Source organism: Sus scrofa, chromosome 12 (assembly GCF_054392235.1).
Source record: "Sus scrofa isolate SSC_HxYL_T2T_F1_AM1 chromosome 12, Sscrofa_HxYL_maternal_Yorkshire_Landrace_v2.0, whole genome shotgun sequence".
NCBI classification, from domain to species: Eukaryota; Metazoa; Chordata; class Mammalia; order Artiodactyla; family Suidae; genus Sus; species Sus scrofa.
In genome coordinates, this window is record NC_139394.1 from 2,562,471 (window position 1) to 2,581,262 (window position 18,792).

Here is an 18,792-nt window from a genome sequence, read left to right on the forward strand (position 1 = left end):
ACACCTCCTCCCCACTCTAGGAAGCGCGGAGGGCGGCCCGCCTGGGCAGGCCCCAGCCACCCGCCAGCCCGAGGGGAGCCCGCCCCCTAGGGGAGGGCGTAGCCAGTGCAGGCTTCGCGGCGCCCCTACCCCGGCCCCACCCGGGCACCCGGAGCAGGCAGGTGAAGCCGCGGCCAGGGCGCCCGGGAACCGAAGGGGGTCCCTTGGGGGTCCTAAGGGACTATCCCAGGAAATGGTCCTCCGGAAGAAGCTGGGGAGGGGGACTTCTTCGGCAAACCTGAGGGATCTTTCCGGAGGTGGGGTCGAGGGAACACCCACCCATTTCTATCAGGATTCAGGAAGGCGGGGCGAGGGAGATGGACCAGGTGACCACGTCCAACGACATCGTCACCGGGAGTGGGGGTGGGGTGGGGACCAGGACCTGGACATGGAGGGACAAGTTTCAGGGCAGCCAGACTCAGCTCCGGAAGTGACCAAAGCCCGCCTGATACAGACAATATGAGATGGGGGGGGGGGGTGTCCGAGGCGTTACCACCCGGCCCCAGCCCCCGCAGCACAGGCCGAACTGAGCTCTGGCTGGGTCCTCCCGGCCGCCATCCCATGGTCACCAGATCCCTGAGCACCCCCTCGGTTCTCCCTTCGATCCTGCAGGGACCCTTCCCCCCCCACCCCCGCCCCAGGTGTCCAGCGGAGCTGGCCGAGCTCCCTCCTCGGGGGATCGATCGGCTGGCAGGCGACGCGCGGCCGCAGCTCCTGAGCCACTGCCCCCTCCCCCTCCCAGGCTACGCAGGACGCGGCCTCCGAGCAGCGTCCTCGCGGTTCCGGGCCGGCCAGACTCGGCTCCCGGCCAGCCGAGGAGGCGGAGAAGCAGCAGGCCCTTCCGATCGCTCCTGCCTTGCCACTCCGAGTTTGGCGAAGGCCGGGGGCGGGGGGTGGGGGGGTGGGGGGGAAGCGATCCCAGCTTCCACGGCCCGCGGCTCTGGGCACCCCACCCCGCCCTACTCCTGCTCCTCCTCCGTCGCCTACTACCTACTCCAGCGCGCACTTAACCCTCGGCGTGCCGCGAGGCCGGGAGGGGGGCGGGCATTGGACTTGGGGGAGGGTGGGGTAGCAGTTGCGCTTCAGCTGATGACCACTTTGGGGTTCGCCTGGCGGTTTTTATTTTGTTCTCGGGTTTGCTGCAGCAGCCCTTGATTGAAAAAAGGAAAGAAAGAAATCTGCCCTGTGTGTGGGCCCCGCTGGGTTCGGGGGGCGCAACGAAAGCACCCAAGAGCCAAACTCAAGGGCGGGCGTGGAGGGGCGAACCTCATAGGCACAGGAGGTCCGCGGGGAAACCTTGGGCAAACGAACCCCAAATGAAAAACACACAGCACGCCGAGGCCGTTGTGTGTGCGCGGCGGCGGCGGCAGGCGATGGAAGCTACACCAAAGATCATATTTGAAATATGGATCCTGTGGGCGCATATCTCCAGATGGGGGGAGCCCTGCGACTGGGCATGGGCCAGGGGTGGGGGTCGGGGGCTTGGTGAGCTTCTTCCGGCGAACCTAGGAAGCTGCTCTGACGTTGGGAGGGGGTAGACCAGCCAACGTCGTAGAAAACGACGAGTCCCGCTTAGGCGCCTGCGACCCCCGCGTACCGCAATGCGGAGGCGCGGCGCTGTGGGCGCCGATGTGGCCCCAAGGCTGGCCCAGGACGGCCAAGGAGCCATGGCCCCGCCGCGCGCGGGACTCGTTCCCTCCCCTCGCACCCTGCCCCGCCCTCCCACCTGGAGCCGCAGCTCTGGCCCAGAGCGGCCCCCTTTAGACAGACGCGGGACGTCAGGGGCCTCGCCACCCTCAGGAAAGCTGACCCTTCTGGGGCAGTTCACAAAGAGCAGAAATATGGGGGTGGGGACGCAGAGGGTGGAGGGGCGCCCTTAGGGACAAAGCCATTCCCAGGGGAGTGTGAACGGGGCGTCCTTAGGGGCTCCCACACAGCCTCCCGGCTCTCCTCCCCCACCACACAGTCCTACCAGGTCAGCTCCCCCAAAGCCAGCGCTAAAATGCAAAATTACATACTCCAGAGATAAAGTCAAAGAAAGTTCCCCTAAGAACAGAGGAGAGAAATAAGCTCTTGTCAAAACCTGGACAGATTTTGTAGTCGTTGCTAGTAAATTATCTCAGCTATTTAAAAGCTGCTACCTCTGGGGGCTTTAAAAAGCCACACTAACTAAAGAGCTTTCTTATCTGGGGACTGGCCCGGGAAGTCACAGGTGTCCCCTTCCGGGCAGAGCCCAGAGCTGGGCTCCTGAGGCGGGCAGATGACATCTCCTGGCAGAGAGCATCCACTGAGGAAGAGAGTTTCTATAAGAAGTCGTTTGTCTCCCCAGGGTGCACCGATCAGGCCCCTTGGGGACCCTGTCAGTGACCACCCTCGGGTCCAAGACCATTAAAAAGTTCCTGACTTCTCCAGGGTCTGCTCTTTTGGTGGTTTGCCCTCCGGGCGGGAGCCTATGGCTGGACAAGATAACATCACTTCTCTCTTGGGGCCCTTGAAGGCCCCCGGGGGCCCCAGGCTGAGGTGGCACCCAGGAGGCTTCTGCCTCTCAGTAGAACCCAGGGGCACGATTCGACCCTGGCTGGGAAGGGCAGAGTCAAATGCACAGACCCGAGACACCTCGGAGTTCCCCGAGGGGCTCTGCAAAATCCTGGATCAGAGACAGTGGCCCCAGCTGAAGGTTCTGGGAATCCCAAATGTAGAGCTCCACTCGCCTGCAACCCCCTGGGAGGGGTCAAGACAGGGGTGGGACGGTAGGGAAGGCCCCAGGGGAGATTTCCCATGTCGGGGGCTCGGAGGACGCATCGAGGGAGCTTGTAGGGGCTCACCGTTTCCCACGGCTCAGATTCTGTCTCTGCCTCCTGCGGGCAGCCCATTCGCGGTCCCTTGGATCTGAGCTTCTCCTTACATCCGCTGACAGGTGAGGGTGGTCTAGGGCCAGGCAAAGAGGTGAAGCCAGGACTCGGGAGTCCGCCTCTCCCCACATCCGCCCAACCTCCACCAGGACAAAATAAATAACCACGAGAGTTCCCGCGTTCGGCGGGTGCTTGTGTATTTCGGCCACTTTGCACAGAAGGGCTGGGAGCGGAGGCGGCTGGGGACTCCCGGGGTTTCTCAAGAGCTCCGGGGCGTCCCCTCCCGCAGTCTTGCGGAGCCTGCGGCTGTTCGCACGGCCACACCGGCAGCTCCAGAAAAGATCCGCCGTATTGGCCGGCAGGAGACACACTTCTTCCCCAGCTGGGCAACAGGCCCAGCCCGGCTCCTGCGCAAACTCGCCGTCGGGGCACCAGGGGCCACGGCGTGGCCCCCGACATCCAGAGCGCGGGCCCCAGAGGGGCGCGGGCGGAGCGAGCAAAGCCGCGGCCTGCGGAGGCCGACGCCCCTGGCGGCGTGGAGGCTGCAGCGGCTGCTCGCCCTCCCTCGGCGTCCCCCTGCCCAGGACGCCTCGGAAACACCCATTGGAAAGAGATTTTCCGGGGGATTTTCTAGCAAGGGGGCGGGCGGAGTGTCGGGAAGCTCAGACCCTACCCGAACGAAGGGACTGCCCAGGACAAGGTAGCTGCAGACCTCCCGACTGACAGCGCCGACGACAGCTTGGCAGTTGGCAGGTTCGGCTTGGAAGGGTGACTGCTGCGCTGACAGCGCTTCCCCCGCCAGCCTCAGGGACCCTTCCCCTTCTACGGTTGAGTTGTCCCACACGAGAGCTCCTCGCCCTGCACACGAGTGTCAGGACAAAGCCCCAACACAGCAGGAGGAGGAAAACCTTTTCCTGTGTCCCCCTCCTAAAGAATTCGCCTCTCCCAGCTTCTATAAACCCAGAGAGCCCCCCTCTCCAGGACTATGGGCAGTCATCGCCCCCACCCGGGCTGGCTCGCTAAGCTTCTCGGGGAAATCTTGGACTTGCGCCTCAAGCTTGTCAGAGGGCAGTTGCTGCAGACCAAGCCCCTTTCTGGGGCATCCCCAGAAAACGACCCCCACCCTCAGGACCCCTCCAGGGGAGGAGGCACGCGGGCCGTCTTGGGCGGTGGCTGCCTGGGCAGCAGGAGCGGCCGGGCTGCGAGAGCTGTGAGGTGATAGTGAAACGGTGGAGTCAACGTGTGCGTCCTTAAACACCAGACCGTCTCCAGGCTTCTCCCGCATTCCTCGGAGAAAACGAGCCCCGCGCATGCTTTGGGGGTTCGCTTCCGCACCTCGCCCCTCCCCCGCTCACTGGAGCCCCCGCGCAGTCCCCACCCAGCATTCCGGGACGTGTGTCAGGGCGGGAGCGGAGACCCGGATGGCTCTTTACCCGCCCCCCTCGCTCGTTCCACTCTCGCTCGGCTTTTGCTCCTTTCCTTTCTCCTTGGACGCTCAGCCAAGGGATTGCGCAAGCTTCCTGCTCCCGATCCTTCAAGGGCCCGGAGCTGGGGGCCCGGACACACCCCCGGGCAGGAGCGCTCCTGCCCCCGCCACTTGAGCCGCCCTGCCCTCTCCCCAGGCCCCCTCATTCTCCATTCCGACCCCCACAGAGCTCGCGGCCCCGCGGGCGGCGCCCTCCGGAGGCCGCGTGGGGCGCAGCAGCTCCCCCAGCCGGACGCTGGAGCGGCACGCCGGAACGCGCCGTCTCGCCGCCGGAGGTGCTAAACTTCACACTCGGCAGCTTCTTGGGCCGCGTGGGGAGGGCCTCGGCTCGGCTGCGGCTGCCACACGAGGAGCAGGGAGTGCGACTTCGTGACGAACGCTTGTCTCCTCCGCGATTCCATTCACCTCCCCTTCGTGCGGCCCTGCTGTGCCCTGCTTACATTCGACTTCTTCTTGGCCTTCCCCGCTTCACCTTTCGAAGCCCTTCTCGTGACCCCACGAAGTACCCTCGGGCCCCCAAGCAGATCTGGACAGCCTCTTCGCCCCCTCTCTGTCCTCTCTGCCTCTGCAGTATTGGCCGCGGGGTGGGGGTGGGGGGATGGACATCCGGCCCTCGCCCCGCCAAGGAGGGAGCCCAGAGTAAACTAGGAGGCTGTCGAGATCCAGGGTGGGATCGGAAAACCCTCTGGTAAGGTTCTTGAGAGCTAAGGGCCCAGGCTGCCTGCTCCTCTAGTCCCTTTCTCCTCTACCTCGCTCTCCCGGGCGAGCCTTTGCACCCAGCCCTCTCATTCCTCCCCGCCCTTTCTCTCCCACCCCTGGCCTTCCAAAACGCCCCAAGCCTCTTGGGGCGGGGCCGAGCGGCGGGGCACAGAGGATAGGGGGCGCGGGCTGCCCCTGCCTCAATTACGCCCCCTGCCGGAGCCCCCACCCCCCCGCGTCTGCACGTGACGCAATTGGGTGCAAAGGGAAACTGCAGTGGATGCTTCCGTGGCCCCCGGCAGGGGTCCTGGGGCAGTGGGCGCTGAGAACTGAAGGCGAGGGGGCTGGCGGAGGCTCTGGGCCGCAGGCTAAGGGTCGCCGCCGGATCCTCGCGGCCCTGTCAAGCTCTCCACCACCCGCTCCTCCGCCTTCGGCCGACACACCTCTCCAACCCGGTCCCGGTCCCGCTCCCTCCCTCCACTGTCCCTCTCCCAGGATCGCGGATCCCTCCCTCTGCACCTCTCCGGAGTCCTCCTCCTCCCGCCCCCCCCCCGCGCGCCCTTCCTCCCGCCCGCCCCCCCCCCGCCCCACTCGCCGCCCAGGCCCGGGGCCTCCGGTAGGCCCGGCTGCGCCAATCCCGGCCGCGGCCCGCCCCCTGACGCCGAACAGGGCCCAGCGAGGCCCCGCCCGCTGACGTCCGGATTTGCATGAGTTCTTGTGCAGCCGCGGCCCGGGCTCAGTTGTCTGAGCGAGTGCGAGCCGGGAGCGGGGCAGGCGCGGGCAGCGGCGGGCGGCCGGGTTGTGCTGGGCGAGCGGCGGCGGCGGCGGCGGCGCGGGCGGCGGGGGCGCCTCGGCCGGGGCGGCAGCGGGGCGCCGGCGGGAGCCAGCAGCGTCTGCAGCCGCGCTGGCCGCCCGCGCCCCGGCGCGCTCCGGCTCGGCCATGGAGCTGCCAGCTGTTGGCGAGCACGTCTTCGCGGTGGAGAGCATCGAGAAGAAGCGGATCCGCAAGGTAGGGCGGCGCGGGGGCGGCGGCGAGGCGGCGGGGGAGCGGCAGCGGGAGCAGCCCGCGAGGAGGCGGGGAGGGGGTGGGGAGGCTGCGGGCCGGAGCCGGGGATCCCGCGGAAGCTGATGGAGTGCTGTCTCTTCCCCCCTCAGGGCAGAGTGGAGTATCTGGTGAAATGGAGAGGCTGGTCCCCCAAGTAAGTAGCGGCCGAGGGGCGGGGGAGCCCGGTACCGAGGCTCTGAGCTCCAGGGCTCCGGACCCGCCGGGCTGGTGGGGTGGTGGGGGGAGCGGACGGGAGGCGGGGTGGAGATGGGGTGGAGGGAGGAGGGGGTGGGGAAGTCGGTGGCAGGCACTGGGGAAGCCGAGCCGCCGAGCCCGAGCCCGGCGCCCTGTGTTGTGCTCCGCTCTCCGGGAAATGCCATCACTAATTTATGCACTAAAAGGAGCCGGAGGAGCTGGAGAGACGCGGGGCTGAGCCGGGGAGGCCGGCGGAGGGAGGGAGGGCGCAGGCACTGACTGATGTGCAGCAGAAAATGGCTCCTTTCCCCTTTCCCTCCACCGAACGGCTCCATATTGCAAAACCAAAAAAAAAAAAAAAATTAAAAAGCGACGAAAATGCAATTGTGTGCCTCTTCCCTCCTAGTGGTGCAGGGAGAGGGGAAAAAAAGGCAGAAAATGTTGGGAACTGTCACTGCGGCGCTTTTGGTGGGGAATTTTTTTTTTTTTTAATTTGAAATGCGAAGGCACCGGATGGAGACAGACGCGCAGGCACACGCACACACACACTCACACAGAGAGAGAGAGGCATATTTTTGTGTTGCTGAGTATTTAGGGGTGCTTGCCCGTGACAGCGGGCTCCAGGGTCGCGAGGGGGTTTGGGGGGGCCGCTTGGCTGACGGTGATCGGATTAGGGGTCAAATGGAGAATGGCTGAAGCCCTCACGGAGACCCGGGCTGGGGCGAGGAGGAGGGGACTTGCGACTTTGCATTTCGGCTGCTTTGCACGCAGGGTTCCTGGTGAGCAAAGTGGCTTTGGAACATGTCGCAGTAACATGCTTAAAATTCTTGACAACTGCAAAATAAACTGCTAGTTTCATTTTCCTTACCCCTCCCCTTTCTTCCTGCCCTTGTGTGTTTATTTTGACTTGGGGAGGGTGTATCAGGGACCGTGTTTGGCCTGCAGAAATTTACCCTCCCCCCCCCCACACACACATCCACAGCTAAATAGCTTTCGGTTCATGAAGACAGAGTAAGGCTTTATGTCATTCCCCACCTGGAGGCCAAAAAGCTGGCTCGGGTTTTTTTGTTGTTGTTGTTGTTTTGGGGGTTTTTTTTGGGTTTTTTTACGCTGTGTCCCCCTCCCTTTTCCCTTGCAAGATATAACACGTGGGAACCCGAGGAGAACATCCTGGATCCCCGGCTGCTCATCGCCTTCCAGAACAGGTGAGCGTCCCCCAAGCAGCCGCCTCCCGCAGCCGTTGACCGTATATGGGAATGGGAGAGTGGGCCAACGTTGCCATAAGAAAGGGGGAAAGGGCCAGGAGGGGGGCCGGCGAAGTCCCCTCCCCCCGACGGGCCTGAACGGGCACCGCTGGGGCCTCGGCTCCTCTAACCAACGTCCTTGGCGGTTGCTGCAGCCCGGGCGTGGGGGCGGGGCAGGGCCGGAGAAGGAGAGCCTGTGTTTGGGGGGAACTGCGGGAAGGGTGCATTCGGATGGCCCCACTGCTACGTGGGATAGTTGGGGCGCCGGCTGGTTGTCTGCGGGGGCCCCCCACCTTGGAGCCCCACCCTCGGAGCCTAGGTGTTGCTTTTCTGCAGCCACTGGCCACTTGGCAGGGACAACTCTCAGGGCAGCTCCAAGGGAGCTGGCATTGTGAAACCGCCGGACGTCACGGAACTGAACTTAACCTCTTGGGAACTGGAGAAAAGTTGACAAGGCCCTAAGCTGCTACCCTCACCCCGGGCGAGCTTGGGATTGGCAGGGGGCAGATTCTGCCTTGCTCTGCCAGCCCTTCGCACCTCCCACTAGGCTGCTTGGTGGGTCTGGCCCCATTCTCAAGACTGGGGGAGCTTGGCCCAAAGGTGTGGGATGGGCACTGCCTGGTGGTGGAGGGGTGGCTTCTTGTGAGGGGCTCATCCTTGTGCGCACAGATGCTTGTCACGCTGCAGCTGCTGCAGCTGGATTCACCGCCCGGTGGCTGTGGTTCTCTGTTTCGAAGAGGACAGAGGGGGAAGGGCGAGCGGGGAGGGGAGGAGCAGCAGGAGCCCGCGGAGCCGGGCCACCCCGCTGCCTTCCATCCCCCCTCCCCTTTTTATTTTGCATTATTTCCTGTGGCGCGTTTGGCGCTAAAACTGTAAACTCTAGACCCTTGGAAGAGCGACCAGCGGGGAAGTTGCTCTCCTGCGACGCAGGGGGGCGCCGAGAAGGGATCCTGCCCCGGTTCCACCTGGGAGTTCACCACCCTGTAACCATGTCAGCGGCTGATGCCATGTTGCATAATGGGTCCCCGAAGAATTAAAACGCAGGCTGTTGCAATGCCATGCAACTTCAGGGTCAGGCCTCGGCCCCGGGCCCCCAAGCATGGTGGAAATCCCCTGGGTTAGCTCAAAGGTAGGGGGGGTTTCTAGGGTCGCTGGAGAGCGGGTATCTGGCCCAGGAATGGGCTACAACTTGGGCCAACGCTGGAAAGGCATTCCTTTCTTCCGTGGAGAGCTGGGTACTGCTGGGACCATTCCCCCCCCCACCCCCCCGGTCTCCGGTCGCCGTCCACCAGGCCGCAGGCGGAAGCCTGGCAGCTGTATTGACCGCCCATGGACTTTATTAATAATTTGGAAATCAAGGAGGCTTGGGGTCCTGGCTGGTCGAAGAGGCGGTGCTTCTGCACGACGCCCCCGCCTCGCCCCGCCCCGCCCCGCCCAGCAGCTCCGCCCCGGGCTGCGCGGCAGCCGGTTCACCAGGTGGCTGCGAACCTGGCCGGGCCCTGGCCTCGGCGTCCGGCCCCCGCCCCCAGCCCCTAATTGGCTCATTTGCCGCTGTGTAAACAGGGCCGCAGCCCCTCCCCCTGTTTAGTGCCTGGCCTTTAAGAAAACGAGTCCTCCCTTCTGCCGGCGGCACTCGTTATCTGAATCTTAATGAGGTCATTAGCATCCCGTGCTTCTGACGGGGAGGCACCGGGTCGACGCACACCTCCTTTGGACTTGTTTGCATTCCCTGGACCCCGGAGCCCACCGCACTTCGTGCAGAACCACGGGGCCGAGGCCGTGGGTACCAATGCCAGCGGCCCAGCCGCAAGCTGCCAGCAAAGAGGCAGGGCTGGGGAGGGGGCGGGGCAGTTCAGGTGCGGACATCCGAGGCGGAGGAGCCCTTCGGAAAGGACCTCTTGAGCTGATAAGGGTTGGTGCGAGCGAAAAGCAGGACTCTGGGACTGCACTGAGGCGCCCAGCTGGCGGCAGAGGCGACCTTCTGCCCTGAGTTCTTGATCCCTGCGGGTCTTGGTGGCCCGGCTGTTCACCGAAGGGGGTTGAGGGGCTTCACCACAGGTTGGGACGTAGCAGGAAGGGAGATGACCCTGAGGCTAACAACGCTGCCCTCTGTTCCCTCTCCCCAGGGAACGGCAGGAGCAGCTAATGGGATATCGGAAGAGAGGGCCGAAGCCCAAACCGCTGGTGGTGCAGGTGAATATGCTTGCTGGCCCTCTGGGGCCCGCCCGCCCATCTTGCCCTGGATATTGCCACCCGAGCTGCCTCTAGGCCAGGAAGATGGGGGGGGGGGGAAGCGTTCCTCCAGGGCACGCAATTCAACTTCCTTTCATCTTGATCTCCCACACCCTGCCCCGCCCCGTCGCCTCCCCCCATAAGGCAGCTACCCACCAGGGAGGGGCTGAGACATTCCTCTTGATGCTGGAGGCTTGCTCTGGAGCTGGCTTTATCCCTCCTCTCACCTCCCCCTCCCGTTCCACCCCATTCCCCCAGGTACCTACCTTTGCGCGTCGTTCCAATGTGCTGACGGGACTCCAGGATTCCTCTGCAGACAACCGCGCCAAGCTGGAGCTGGGCAGTCAGGGCAAGGGCCAGGGGCACCAGTACGAGCTCAACAGCAAGAAGCATCACCAGTACCAGCCGCACAGCAAAGAGCGGGCAGGCAAGCCCCCACCACCTGGCAAAAGCGGCAAATACTACTACCAGCTCAACAGCAAGAAGCACCACCCCTACCAGCCTGACCCCAAAATGTATGACCTGCAGTACCAGGGCGGCCACAAGGAGGCGCCCAGCCCCACCTGCCCGGACCTAGGCGCCAAGAGCCACCCGTCCGATAAGTGGGCCCACGGCGGGGGGGCCAAGGGCTACCTGGGAGCTGTCAAGCCCCTGGCTGGTGCGGCCGGGGCACCAGGCAAGGGCCCTGAGAAGGGTCCCCCCAATGGGATGACGCCGGCCCCCAAAGAGGCGGTGACGGGCAACGGTATTGGGGGCAAGATGAAGATCGTCAAGAACAAGAACAAGAATGGGCGCATCGTGATCGTAATGAGCAAGTACATGGAGAACGGCATGCAGGCCGTGAAGATCAAATCCGGTGAGGCGGCGGAGGGCGAGGCGCGCTCCCCCAGCCACAAGAAACGGGCTGCCGAGGAGCGTCACCCTCCCGCCGAAAGGACTTTCAAAAAGGCCGCGGGGGCAGAGGAGAAGAAGACCGAAGCGCCCTCCAAGAGGAGGGAGGAGGAGGCGCCGGGGGCCGGGGACCCGCAGCCCCAGGAGGCCGGCTCCCGCAAGCTCTCCCCGACCAAGGAGGCCTTCGGCGACCAGCCCCTACAGCTCACCACCAAGCCCGACCTGCTGGCCTGGGACCCGGCCCGCAGCACACACCCGCCCTCCCATCACCACCACCATCACCATCACCACCACGCCGTCGATCTGAATCTCTCCCACGCGCGTAAGCGCTGCCTCTCGGAGACACACGGCGAGCGAGAGCCCTGCAAGAAGCGCCTTACTGCGCGCAGCATCAGCACCCCCACCTGCCTGGGGGGCAGCCCAGCTGCCGAGCGCCCCGCAGACGTGCCCCCAGCCGCCGTCCTCCCGCAGCCGGAGGTCATCCTGCTGGACTCAGACCTGGACGAGCCCATAGACTTGCGCTGCGTCAAGACGCGCGGCGAGGCCGGGGAGCCGCCCAGCACCCTCCAAGTGAAGCCTGAGGCCCCCGCGACCCCTGCAGTGGCAGCTGCGCCGGCAACAGCGGCAGAAAAGCCTCCGGCTGAGGCCCAGGACGAGCCCGAGGAGCCACTGAGCGAGTTCAAGCCCTTCTTTGGGAATATAATTATCACCGACGTCACCGCGAACTGCCTCACCGTCACGTTCAAAGAATACGTGACGGTGTAGCGAAAGGGCCTCGAAAGGGAAAGCGCCGAACCCGCCAGGGCTTAGCACCTGGGGCCTGGGGGCGGACTCCTCCTCTCTCCAACTGCGAGAGTTCCCGGCCCGGCCCCAGCGCGAAAACGCCGGAAGCCGCGGCAACCGCGTCCCTCCGTCGGGTCCCGGCTGGGGCGCCCGGCCGGCGCTGGCACCGTCCACGCCGTGCCTGCGGGTCTCGCCCACCCATCTGCCCCCATCCCCTCTCTCGTGGACCTCCGGGACTGACAGGGCAGCCACTTGCAGAGGTCTCAGAGTTATAGTATTATATTTTAACCGTGCTAACTTGTCAAGTGCAGACTTTACTCCCGTTTGTACGTGGTGTTATTATTGAAATGTATTGTTTGAGCTCAAAAGGCCCACCAACCCCTTCGGGCTGATATATATATATTTATTTGTAGGTATTTATATATTGAAATATAAAAACCTAGATTTATGGAGTTTCCTCTAGATCATGTTATATTCTATATCAAACAAACTATTTTCTGTTGACCTTTCTACCCGTTCATTCAGTATTTCGGTTTATTTCATTTCTTCTCCTTCCAGGAACTGCAATACCAGTAACCTTGGTATATATTTTTTGATACTGTACACATGGATGTGTTGTTTCTATGTGCAAAAAAAAAAAAAAGTTTGTTAAAAGGCTAAACGAGCTCTCTAGAAACTGCTGCTACTAGAAATGTCTAAACTATAAGCTTCCAATTATTACCTGCTTGAATGTAAATATTAAATGGAGATGTTGAAGGTGCATTTTCGCTGTTTGAGATTAGCTTAGCGCGAACTTCGGAGGCTCGGGAGGCGGCTGGACCCCTCTCCCCAGCCCACTTCCGCCTTAGGTCTTGCTAGGGGGTGTAGAGGGGGTAACCTATCGCGTCCTGAGCTCATAAAGCTTTGCAAAAGCCAAATGAACTGGTTTCGCGGGCACAGGCGCCCGCACCCGGGGAGTGACCCCGCTCCCCGGAAGTCGAGAGGCTCTGCAAAGGAGAGGGGAATTCCTGCGGGGGGGGGGCGAGTACTGGCGTCACCCCCGCCCCCAGGGCTTTCGGGTCTCCGCTGCCCACCGCACTGGCAAACCCGGGATCTGCGTATGGGGGAGGGGTGCGCACGGGTGAGCTAGCGGCGCGGAGAAGAGGGTGGGGCCAGCCCCCTGCCGCGCCGCCCAGCACCTGCTGATCTTTGCCCCCCACCCGCAGGGCCCAACACACCCTGGCGCTGGCCCCGGTGGGGCAAAGGCGTTCCTTCTTAATAATCCCTGCCCGGTAAGGCAGGTTCAGCAGGGAGGGAACCCTCCCACCCTCTCCAGCGTCCCTTGCTGGCATCGCTGGCCCCGCCCCACCGAGGAAGCTGCCGAGGCTCTGTCTCTGCCAGGCTCTCTCCCCGGAAACCACCAGGCCAGAGGCTGCTACAGGAGGCGCCGCGAGCGCGGCCGGGGCAGGGGGCGGGGGGGCTTCCTGCGAGGTGGATGGAGAGTGGGAGGAGGAAGAGGCCTGGCCAGCAAGGCCTGCCCGACCCCATTTCCTCAGTAGGCAGGGAAAGCGTGCGGGGACCCCCATCTCACCCATTTTGCTTTGGGTGGCAAGTCTGGGGCCCTTGGTTTCCCCAAGCAGGAAGGGGCTAAGGGTCCCCAAGGGGCGAAGGGACCCGGCCGGCAAAACACCGAGGTGCTGCTCCGCTGGGCCAGGAAGCCCGACCCGGGAATGCCGCGGCCTTGGCCGGCTTTCAGCAGGCACAGCGATCTTCCCCCTGCGTGGGGTGGCCGAGCAGGGCCAGGGGCCACGGGACTGAGGGCCTGGTGGGCGCGGGACTGCTCCTGGCCCCCAAGCCCTTTGCGCGCCCGCCTTTGGCGGAGGGCCTGAGTCTGAGGAAGAGGTCAACACGGTTCATCATGGGGGGGGGGGAAGAGGTGGCCAGAGAGCACAGCATTGGGAAGGCCAGGGGAAGAGATACAGGGCCAGGAGGGCGGGAGGCTTGAATGCGGACAGTGTGGCCAGTGTTGGCTGCAGGCCACCAGTGGCTGGAGGTGGGGGAGGGGAGCCCAGTGGGGGGAGGGGAGGGAGGCAAGGGAAGTTCTGGAAAAAAAAAAAACCGTTGGGAGTTTCTAAGCCCTGGCTTTTGTGAATTGTCCCTCCCACTACCCCCATCACCCCAGCCCCCTTTAGAGTGAGTTAAACACTCCCCCTCCCTGCTGGATGTAATGAATGCCCTTTGCCACCCTGGGAGTGGAGGGAGGGGTGATCTTGACTGCTCCTGGCAAACTGCCTGTTCAGCACTAGAATTGGGCCTGTCCTTCACTGGTTGGTACACAAAGGCACATGCCAGGCGTGGATTTCGTCTCCCTGTTTTTCTGGTAGAGGAGAACTAAAAAATCGGGAGTGGGAAGGGGAGCCCCTTGCTCAGGTCTACACAGTTGGTTACTTGAGAGGGAGCCTTAGCCCCTAGGGGTGCCCCTCTGGCTCAGCAGGTGGTCCCTGACTGGCTCAGCCTGGGGAACAGGGAGGGAGGTAGAGGATGGCACTGTTTGAGTGGGCAAGGAAGGAAACCAGGCCACTACCATTTGCAGAAAGGTGGGGCCTGCAGGTGGCCTGAGGCCTTGAAAACTGGGCCTCATGGTAGACCTCCTGGAACGGGTCTTCCGAGGAGGGTGGTCCTAGGAAGAGCTTGGAACCTAAGGTCAGAGCCAGCAATGGGACAGAGGCAGATGGATAGGTTGAGAGGAGCTGCGGAGATGCCCAGCTGGCACTGGACTTGAGTGTCCAAGGTTGCTTCTGACCCAGGAAAGACAGGACTCTCATTGGCTGGGCTCCTCGGATGTGCCAGGGGCCACTTGCAGATCTTGTTCCATTCAGACTCCTCAGGGATTGATGGTCCCTGTGGGATGAGATTCAGAGGTTCTGATGGCAGAACAACTTGTCCAGGTCATGTGGCCACTGCCCAGGTCTGTACTGATTCAAGGACCAATCAGGAGGTCTGTTGTCACCCTGCAAACTAGTACCCCACAGCGACTCACTACACCAAGGCTCAGGAACACTCAAAGAGGGCCAGGGGAGCATTGGAGCAGGAGAGGAGAGTCCAGGAGCCCCAGTTCTTGCGGGTGTGGAAGGTGCCTGTCAATGCCCAGCGCTCCACAGGCAAAAGGTCCTAAACCCTCTCTTTGAGCCCAGGTTTAGACATGAAAAAGAAAGCAGGAAACTGGGCTCTTAAACCTGCACACTATGAAACCCTAACTTCTCTGTTTTGTTTTTGTTTTTTCCTCCAAATGAGCCTTTCTCATGGGGCTGTGCATTGAGCATAGAGGCTAAAGCTAACCCACTGCAAAGAGAAAGGCACTTGTGTATCCACCCATGCCTCAGAGGCTGGTCCTTTCTGCACCAGCCAGGGCCCAGACCCCAGCTCTGGTCTTCCTGGAGCCTGTACCCCCTCCCCCAACTCATTTCACAAGAGTCAAGTTCAGCCCTTCAGTGTTCGTTTCATCCTTGGATTCCACCAGGGTACTTTGGAGCTAGGGATTCCAGACTGAGCATGTAAAAACCTAGGATGCCCGGTTAAGCTTGAATTTCAAATGGATAATATATAATTGTTTAGTATAAGTATGTTTCTTGAAAGACTTGAGATATATTAACACTAAAAAATAAAATGCATTTTTTTCTGTGAATTCAGATTGAACCGGGCATCTTGGACTTTATCTGGAAACCTTATTTGGATCCCGAATGGCCTACTTGGTCAGCCCCTGCCCACAGGGAAGTTTCAGTCCAGTACGAGAGCAAGCTGCAGAGAGCTGAGCCACGTGGGTCCTGTAAGGGTGGTGACCCTAGCGACGTTGAGTATGTCTGCATGGCACTGAATGGCCGCTAGATGACAGCGGGGTCCTCACCTGTGATTTAAGGTGGGGTGGGGCGAGCATGTGATGAGACCCAGACAAAGGAGTGGTGAAGATCAGACTTGGTCCCTCCACCTGCTGGTGCACCTGGGGCTCCTGAGTTGAGGCTCGTCCCCACTCCCACCCACCCCAACAACAAACTCTCGAACATACAAGGAGGACAGAAAAGATCTGGCAGCCGTACCCACTCCCTCACCAAAATGCTTTTCCTTCCTACACTTCAGTTTCCTGAGCACCTTCAGCGATGGGCCCTGAGACTGAGAATGAACTGGGTCGGGAAAGAGTCTTGAGCGCTCTGCAAAACCCTCTAAGTAAACGCATGGGTTTGGTTTTCTGTTGTTCTGTTTTGTTTTTTTTAAACCAGGGAACATTAAACACTCTAAGTCAGATGTAGATGTCTTCTAACGACTTCTGGCCCAGAGCCTCAGCTTAACCAAGGGCCAGTACCCAGTGATACCTGTGAAGTAACGGCTGGCTTTCCCTCCCCATCTCCCATCTCTGTAACCCAGGGGGCACCACTGACCCTCTGCATTCCGCCCTCACCACCTGCTTGGTGGGTTACCTGTTGACCTCAGCCTCAGTCTCTCTTCTTTACCCTCGGTCACCGAGAGTGACCTTGGGACAGGAGAGGAAAGGAACTGAGCCTGAACGTGAATAAAACCAAACCTCCTCTGTTTTTTCCCCCTTTGACCTCACCCATGGCATGCAGAAGTTCCCGGGTCAGGGATCAAACCTACACCACAGCTGTAACCAGAGCTACAGCAGTGACAATGCCAGATCCTGAACCTGCCACTAACCCTAACCCTAACCCTAATCCAACCTCGTAGTTTTTTGTTTTTTCTTTTTGTTTTTGTTTTTTGTCTTTTTGCTATTTCTTGGGCCGCTCCCGCGGCATATAGAGGTTCCCAGGCTAGGGCTCCAATCGGAGCTGTAGCCACCGGCCTACACCAGCGCCACAGCAACGCGGGATCCGAGCCGCGTCTGCAACCTACACCACAGCTCACGGCAACGCCGGATCGTTAACCCACTGAGCAAGGGCAGGGACCGAACCCGCAACCTCATGGTTCCTAGTCGGATTCGTTAACCACTGCGCCACGACGGGAACTCCCAACCTCGTAGTTTTTTAATCGAGTTTCTTTTGAGGTTCCACGTTGTGCTTGCAGCTCATCCAAGCAGGTGAAGACTGAAGAGGAAATTGTACTGAAGGCGGATATTCTTGGATACAAGTGTCCGTTTCCTGTGGCCACAGTTCAGAACCCCCACCCTCTGCGCCTTCCTCCCCCTCCTTTTCCCTTGCACTTACGCTGACAGCTTGCGTAGATTGAGCGCCCACTACCGGGGCGGGGGGCAATTTAATTCTCATCCTCTCCATAAGGTAGGTCCTATCACGGTCACTGTCTCACAGATGGTAAAATGAAGACTTAGAGGCTCCAGTATTCCATCCAAGGGTCCAGTAAACAGAGGAACAGACAGGGGTCCTGAGCTAGCCTTGTCTGTTTCCAGGGGTCATGCTCCCAGTTTCCAGGGTTCTGCGGATTCTTCAGAGGCCAGTTCAGGTCCCACCCCGTCCCTGAGGTTGTTCTAGATTATTCTAGCCTTTACCAGGGCCAGCTGTGCCTGAATTCCTGCAGTATTTACTGCCCCACCCAACTCATCAATTGCAGGCTGCAACATCCAGGTGGGCTTGGGTCTCAGTTCTCCAACTGGACAGCATCTGGAAGGCACGGGCATGGCTTGGCTCTTTCATGTACCGCCGCAGCTCGTGCGCAGTTCCTAGAGAAATATCCTGAAATCGGATGCCTCGAGTCAGAATCCTGTGGGGTTGGGGGGCAGGGAGATTAGGACAGTGATGCTGATTCATGCCCTGCAAGCCATTAGCAGCATCCACAAGGAAGGCCCCTTCTCTCAAGCCCCATGTCTGTGAAACAGCCGAGCAAAAGTTGGGGACGCAGGCTGCTCCCTTTCATCCTGCCACAGGTGGATGGCAAACACTCAGGCACTCACCTGCTCTGGGATCCTGCCGTCTCCTTGTCCCTCACCTGATCCATCTCTGGGAGTTTCAAGTAATTACGTGGTCATTGAATTGAAGGAAACAGGCCCTCAGGATGATCCTGGAATCAGTTCCAGGAAGACCTATGGTTGAATTTCTGTATTTAGCTAGTGGTACATGTTACATGGTTCCTAATAGCACAGCAACCACTCATCCTTATGTATTTAGTTTTAACGTGAGGTTCAGATTAGTAGAGGTATGGGCGTGTTCTCCAAAACACACACACACACACCACACACTAAGACACGGCACACACTCCTCTTCTATGTTCATGTGTGGTCTTCACATAAGCTGCGTGGATAAGGCCTGACACATAGTAAGAACTCACCAAACCTTGCCTGTAATTATTACTTCATTTAAATGATTGAAAGTTCTCGCATCTAGGTAGGGGCAGAGAGCTGGCATTGCCAAAGGAGGTCCAAGGTGTGTGTGCACATTCGAATGAGTGTGCACGTGAGCGTGCCTCTAGGGCTGGAGGAGGGTGGTGGCAATGCAGCCTGTACTGGCAGGAGCCCCTCTCATTTGCTACCTGAGTGAAGAATCCTTTCAAAAGTGCCCTGGAGTTTAATATCGCCAACGAGGAGCGCTGACGCCTTTCAACCTGCGCCAGGTGAAATGTAAACCTCCCTGCATTTCCTCCCTTTCCTGTTTCATCTGAGAAATTCTTCACTAATTCCACGGTATCTGGTTTCTCATTGTTTCTCTCTGCTTTAGACAGCCCCTTGGAAACTTGGGCTTCATGCTCTGGGCCCTCCAAAATGACACCAGCTCTTCCTTCACTCCCACCGTCATCCTCCAAAACCCCTTACAAGGGGCTCTGCAGCCATCAGGGCAACAGAAGCCGTAAGATCCTGGAGAGATGAGCAAATACCTGTCACAAAATCAGAAGGTGGTCTTGGGTGGTCGCCTCTGTAAAGCAGCATCGGAACGGAGAGCACAGGACAGTCGTGGTCCACTCCTTTGTAACAAAACGCTGAGGTGACAGGAACGTAGCAGAATAGTGGCGTGTATTCCATTCTCTGTTGAAGTAGTGCTGTTTGGGGTTGAGGACAAGGAGGAATACAGCCTGGGTGGCAGAGGCCTGGGCTATTCCGGATGCAGGCAGGGAACCATCTATTTTCCTCTGACTCTCCAAAGGAGGTGGGATTACAAAATCATGTGAACACTGGGGGGTGGGGAGAGAAGAGCCTGGCAAGCAGAATCCCTCCAAGGAACTGCGGAAGTGAGCATCCTTGTAGCCATTTCCTGCTTTGTGTTTTGTGCCCCCCACTCTCCTGTCAGGGCTGCGGAGGGAGAGGAAGCACTGGGCAGGGTGAGGGAGCCTCAGGACCAGCCGTTCCTCTCAACCTTCAGGGCAGCTTCCCACCCTCTGCTCTCCTGGCACCGA

The 18,792-nt window shown here is 60.7% G+C and overlaps 1 protein-coding gene and 1 long non-coding RNA gene across 2 annotated transcripts; one reads left to right on the plus strand and one right to left on the minus strand.

The window, feature by feature from the left end:
* The first annotated feature begins 5,814 nt into the window (after positions 1–5,814).
* CBX4 (chromobox 4) lies at positions 5,815–12,228 on the plus strand. The gene is made up of 5 exons (XM_003131145.5): positions 5,815–6,085; positions 6,232–6,275; positions 7,456–7,521; positions 9,687–9,753; positions 10,051–12,228. Exons 1-5 carry the CDS (start codon positions 6,017–6,019, stop codon positions 11,446–11,448), a joined length of 1,644 nt encoding a protein of 547 aa, XP_003131193.1. The 5' UTR covers positions 5,815–6,016; the 3' UTR covers positions 11,449–12,228.
* On the minus strand, positions 12,082–18,538 carry LOC146397977 (uncharacterized). Its single transcript, XR_014820384.1, has 4 exons — positions 18,277–18,538; positions 17,360–17,488; positions 16,659–17,141; positions 12,082–14,346 (listed from the first exon to the last, which is right to left on the minus strand). It is a non-coding gene; the product is annotated as an uncharacterized LOC146397977 (long non-coding RNA).
* Positions 18,539–18,792: the final 254 nt, after the last annotated feature.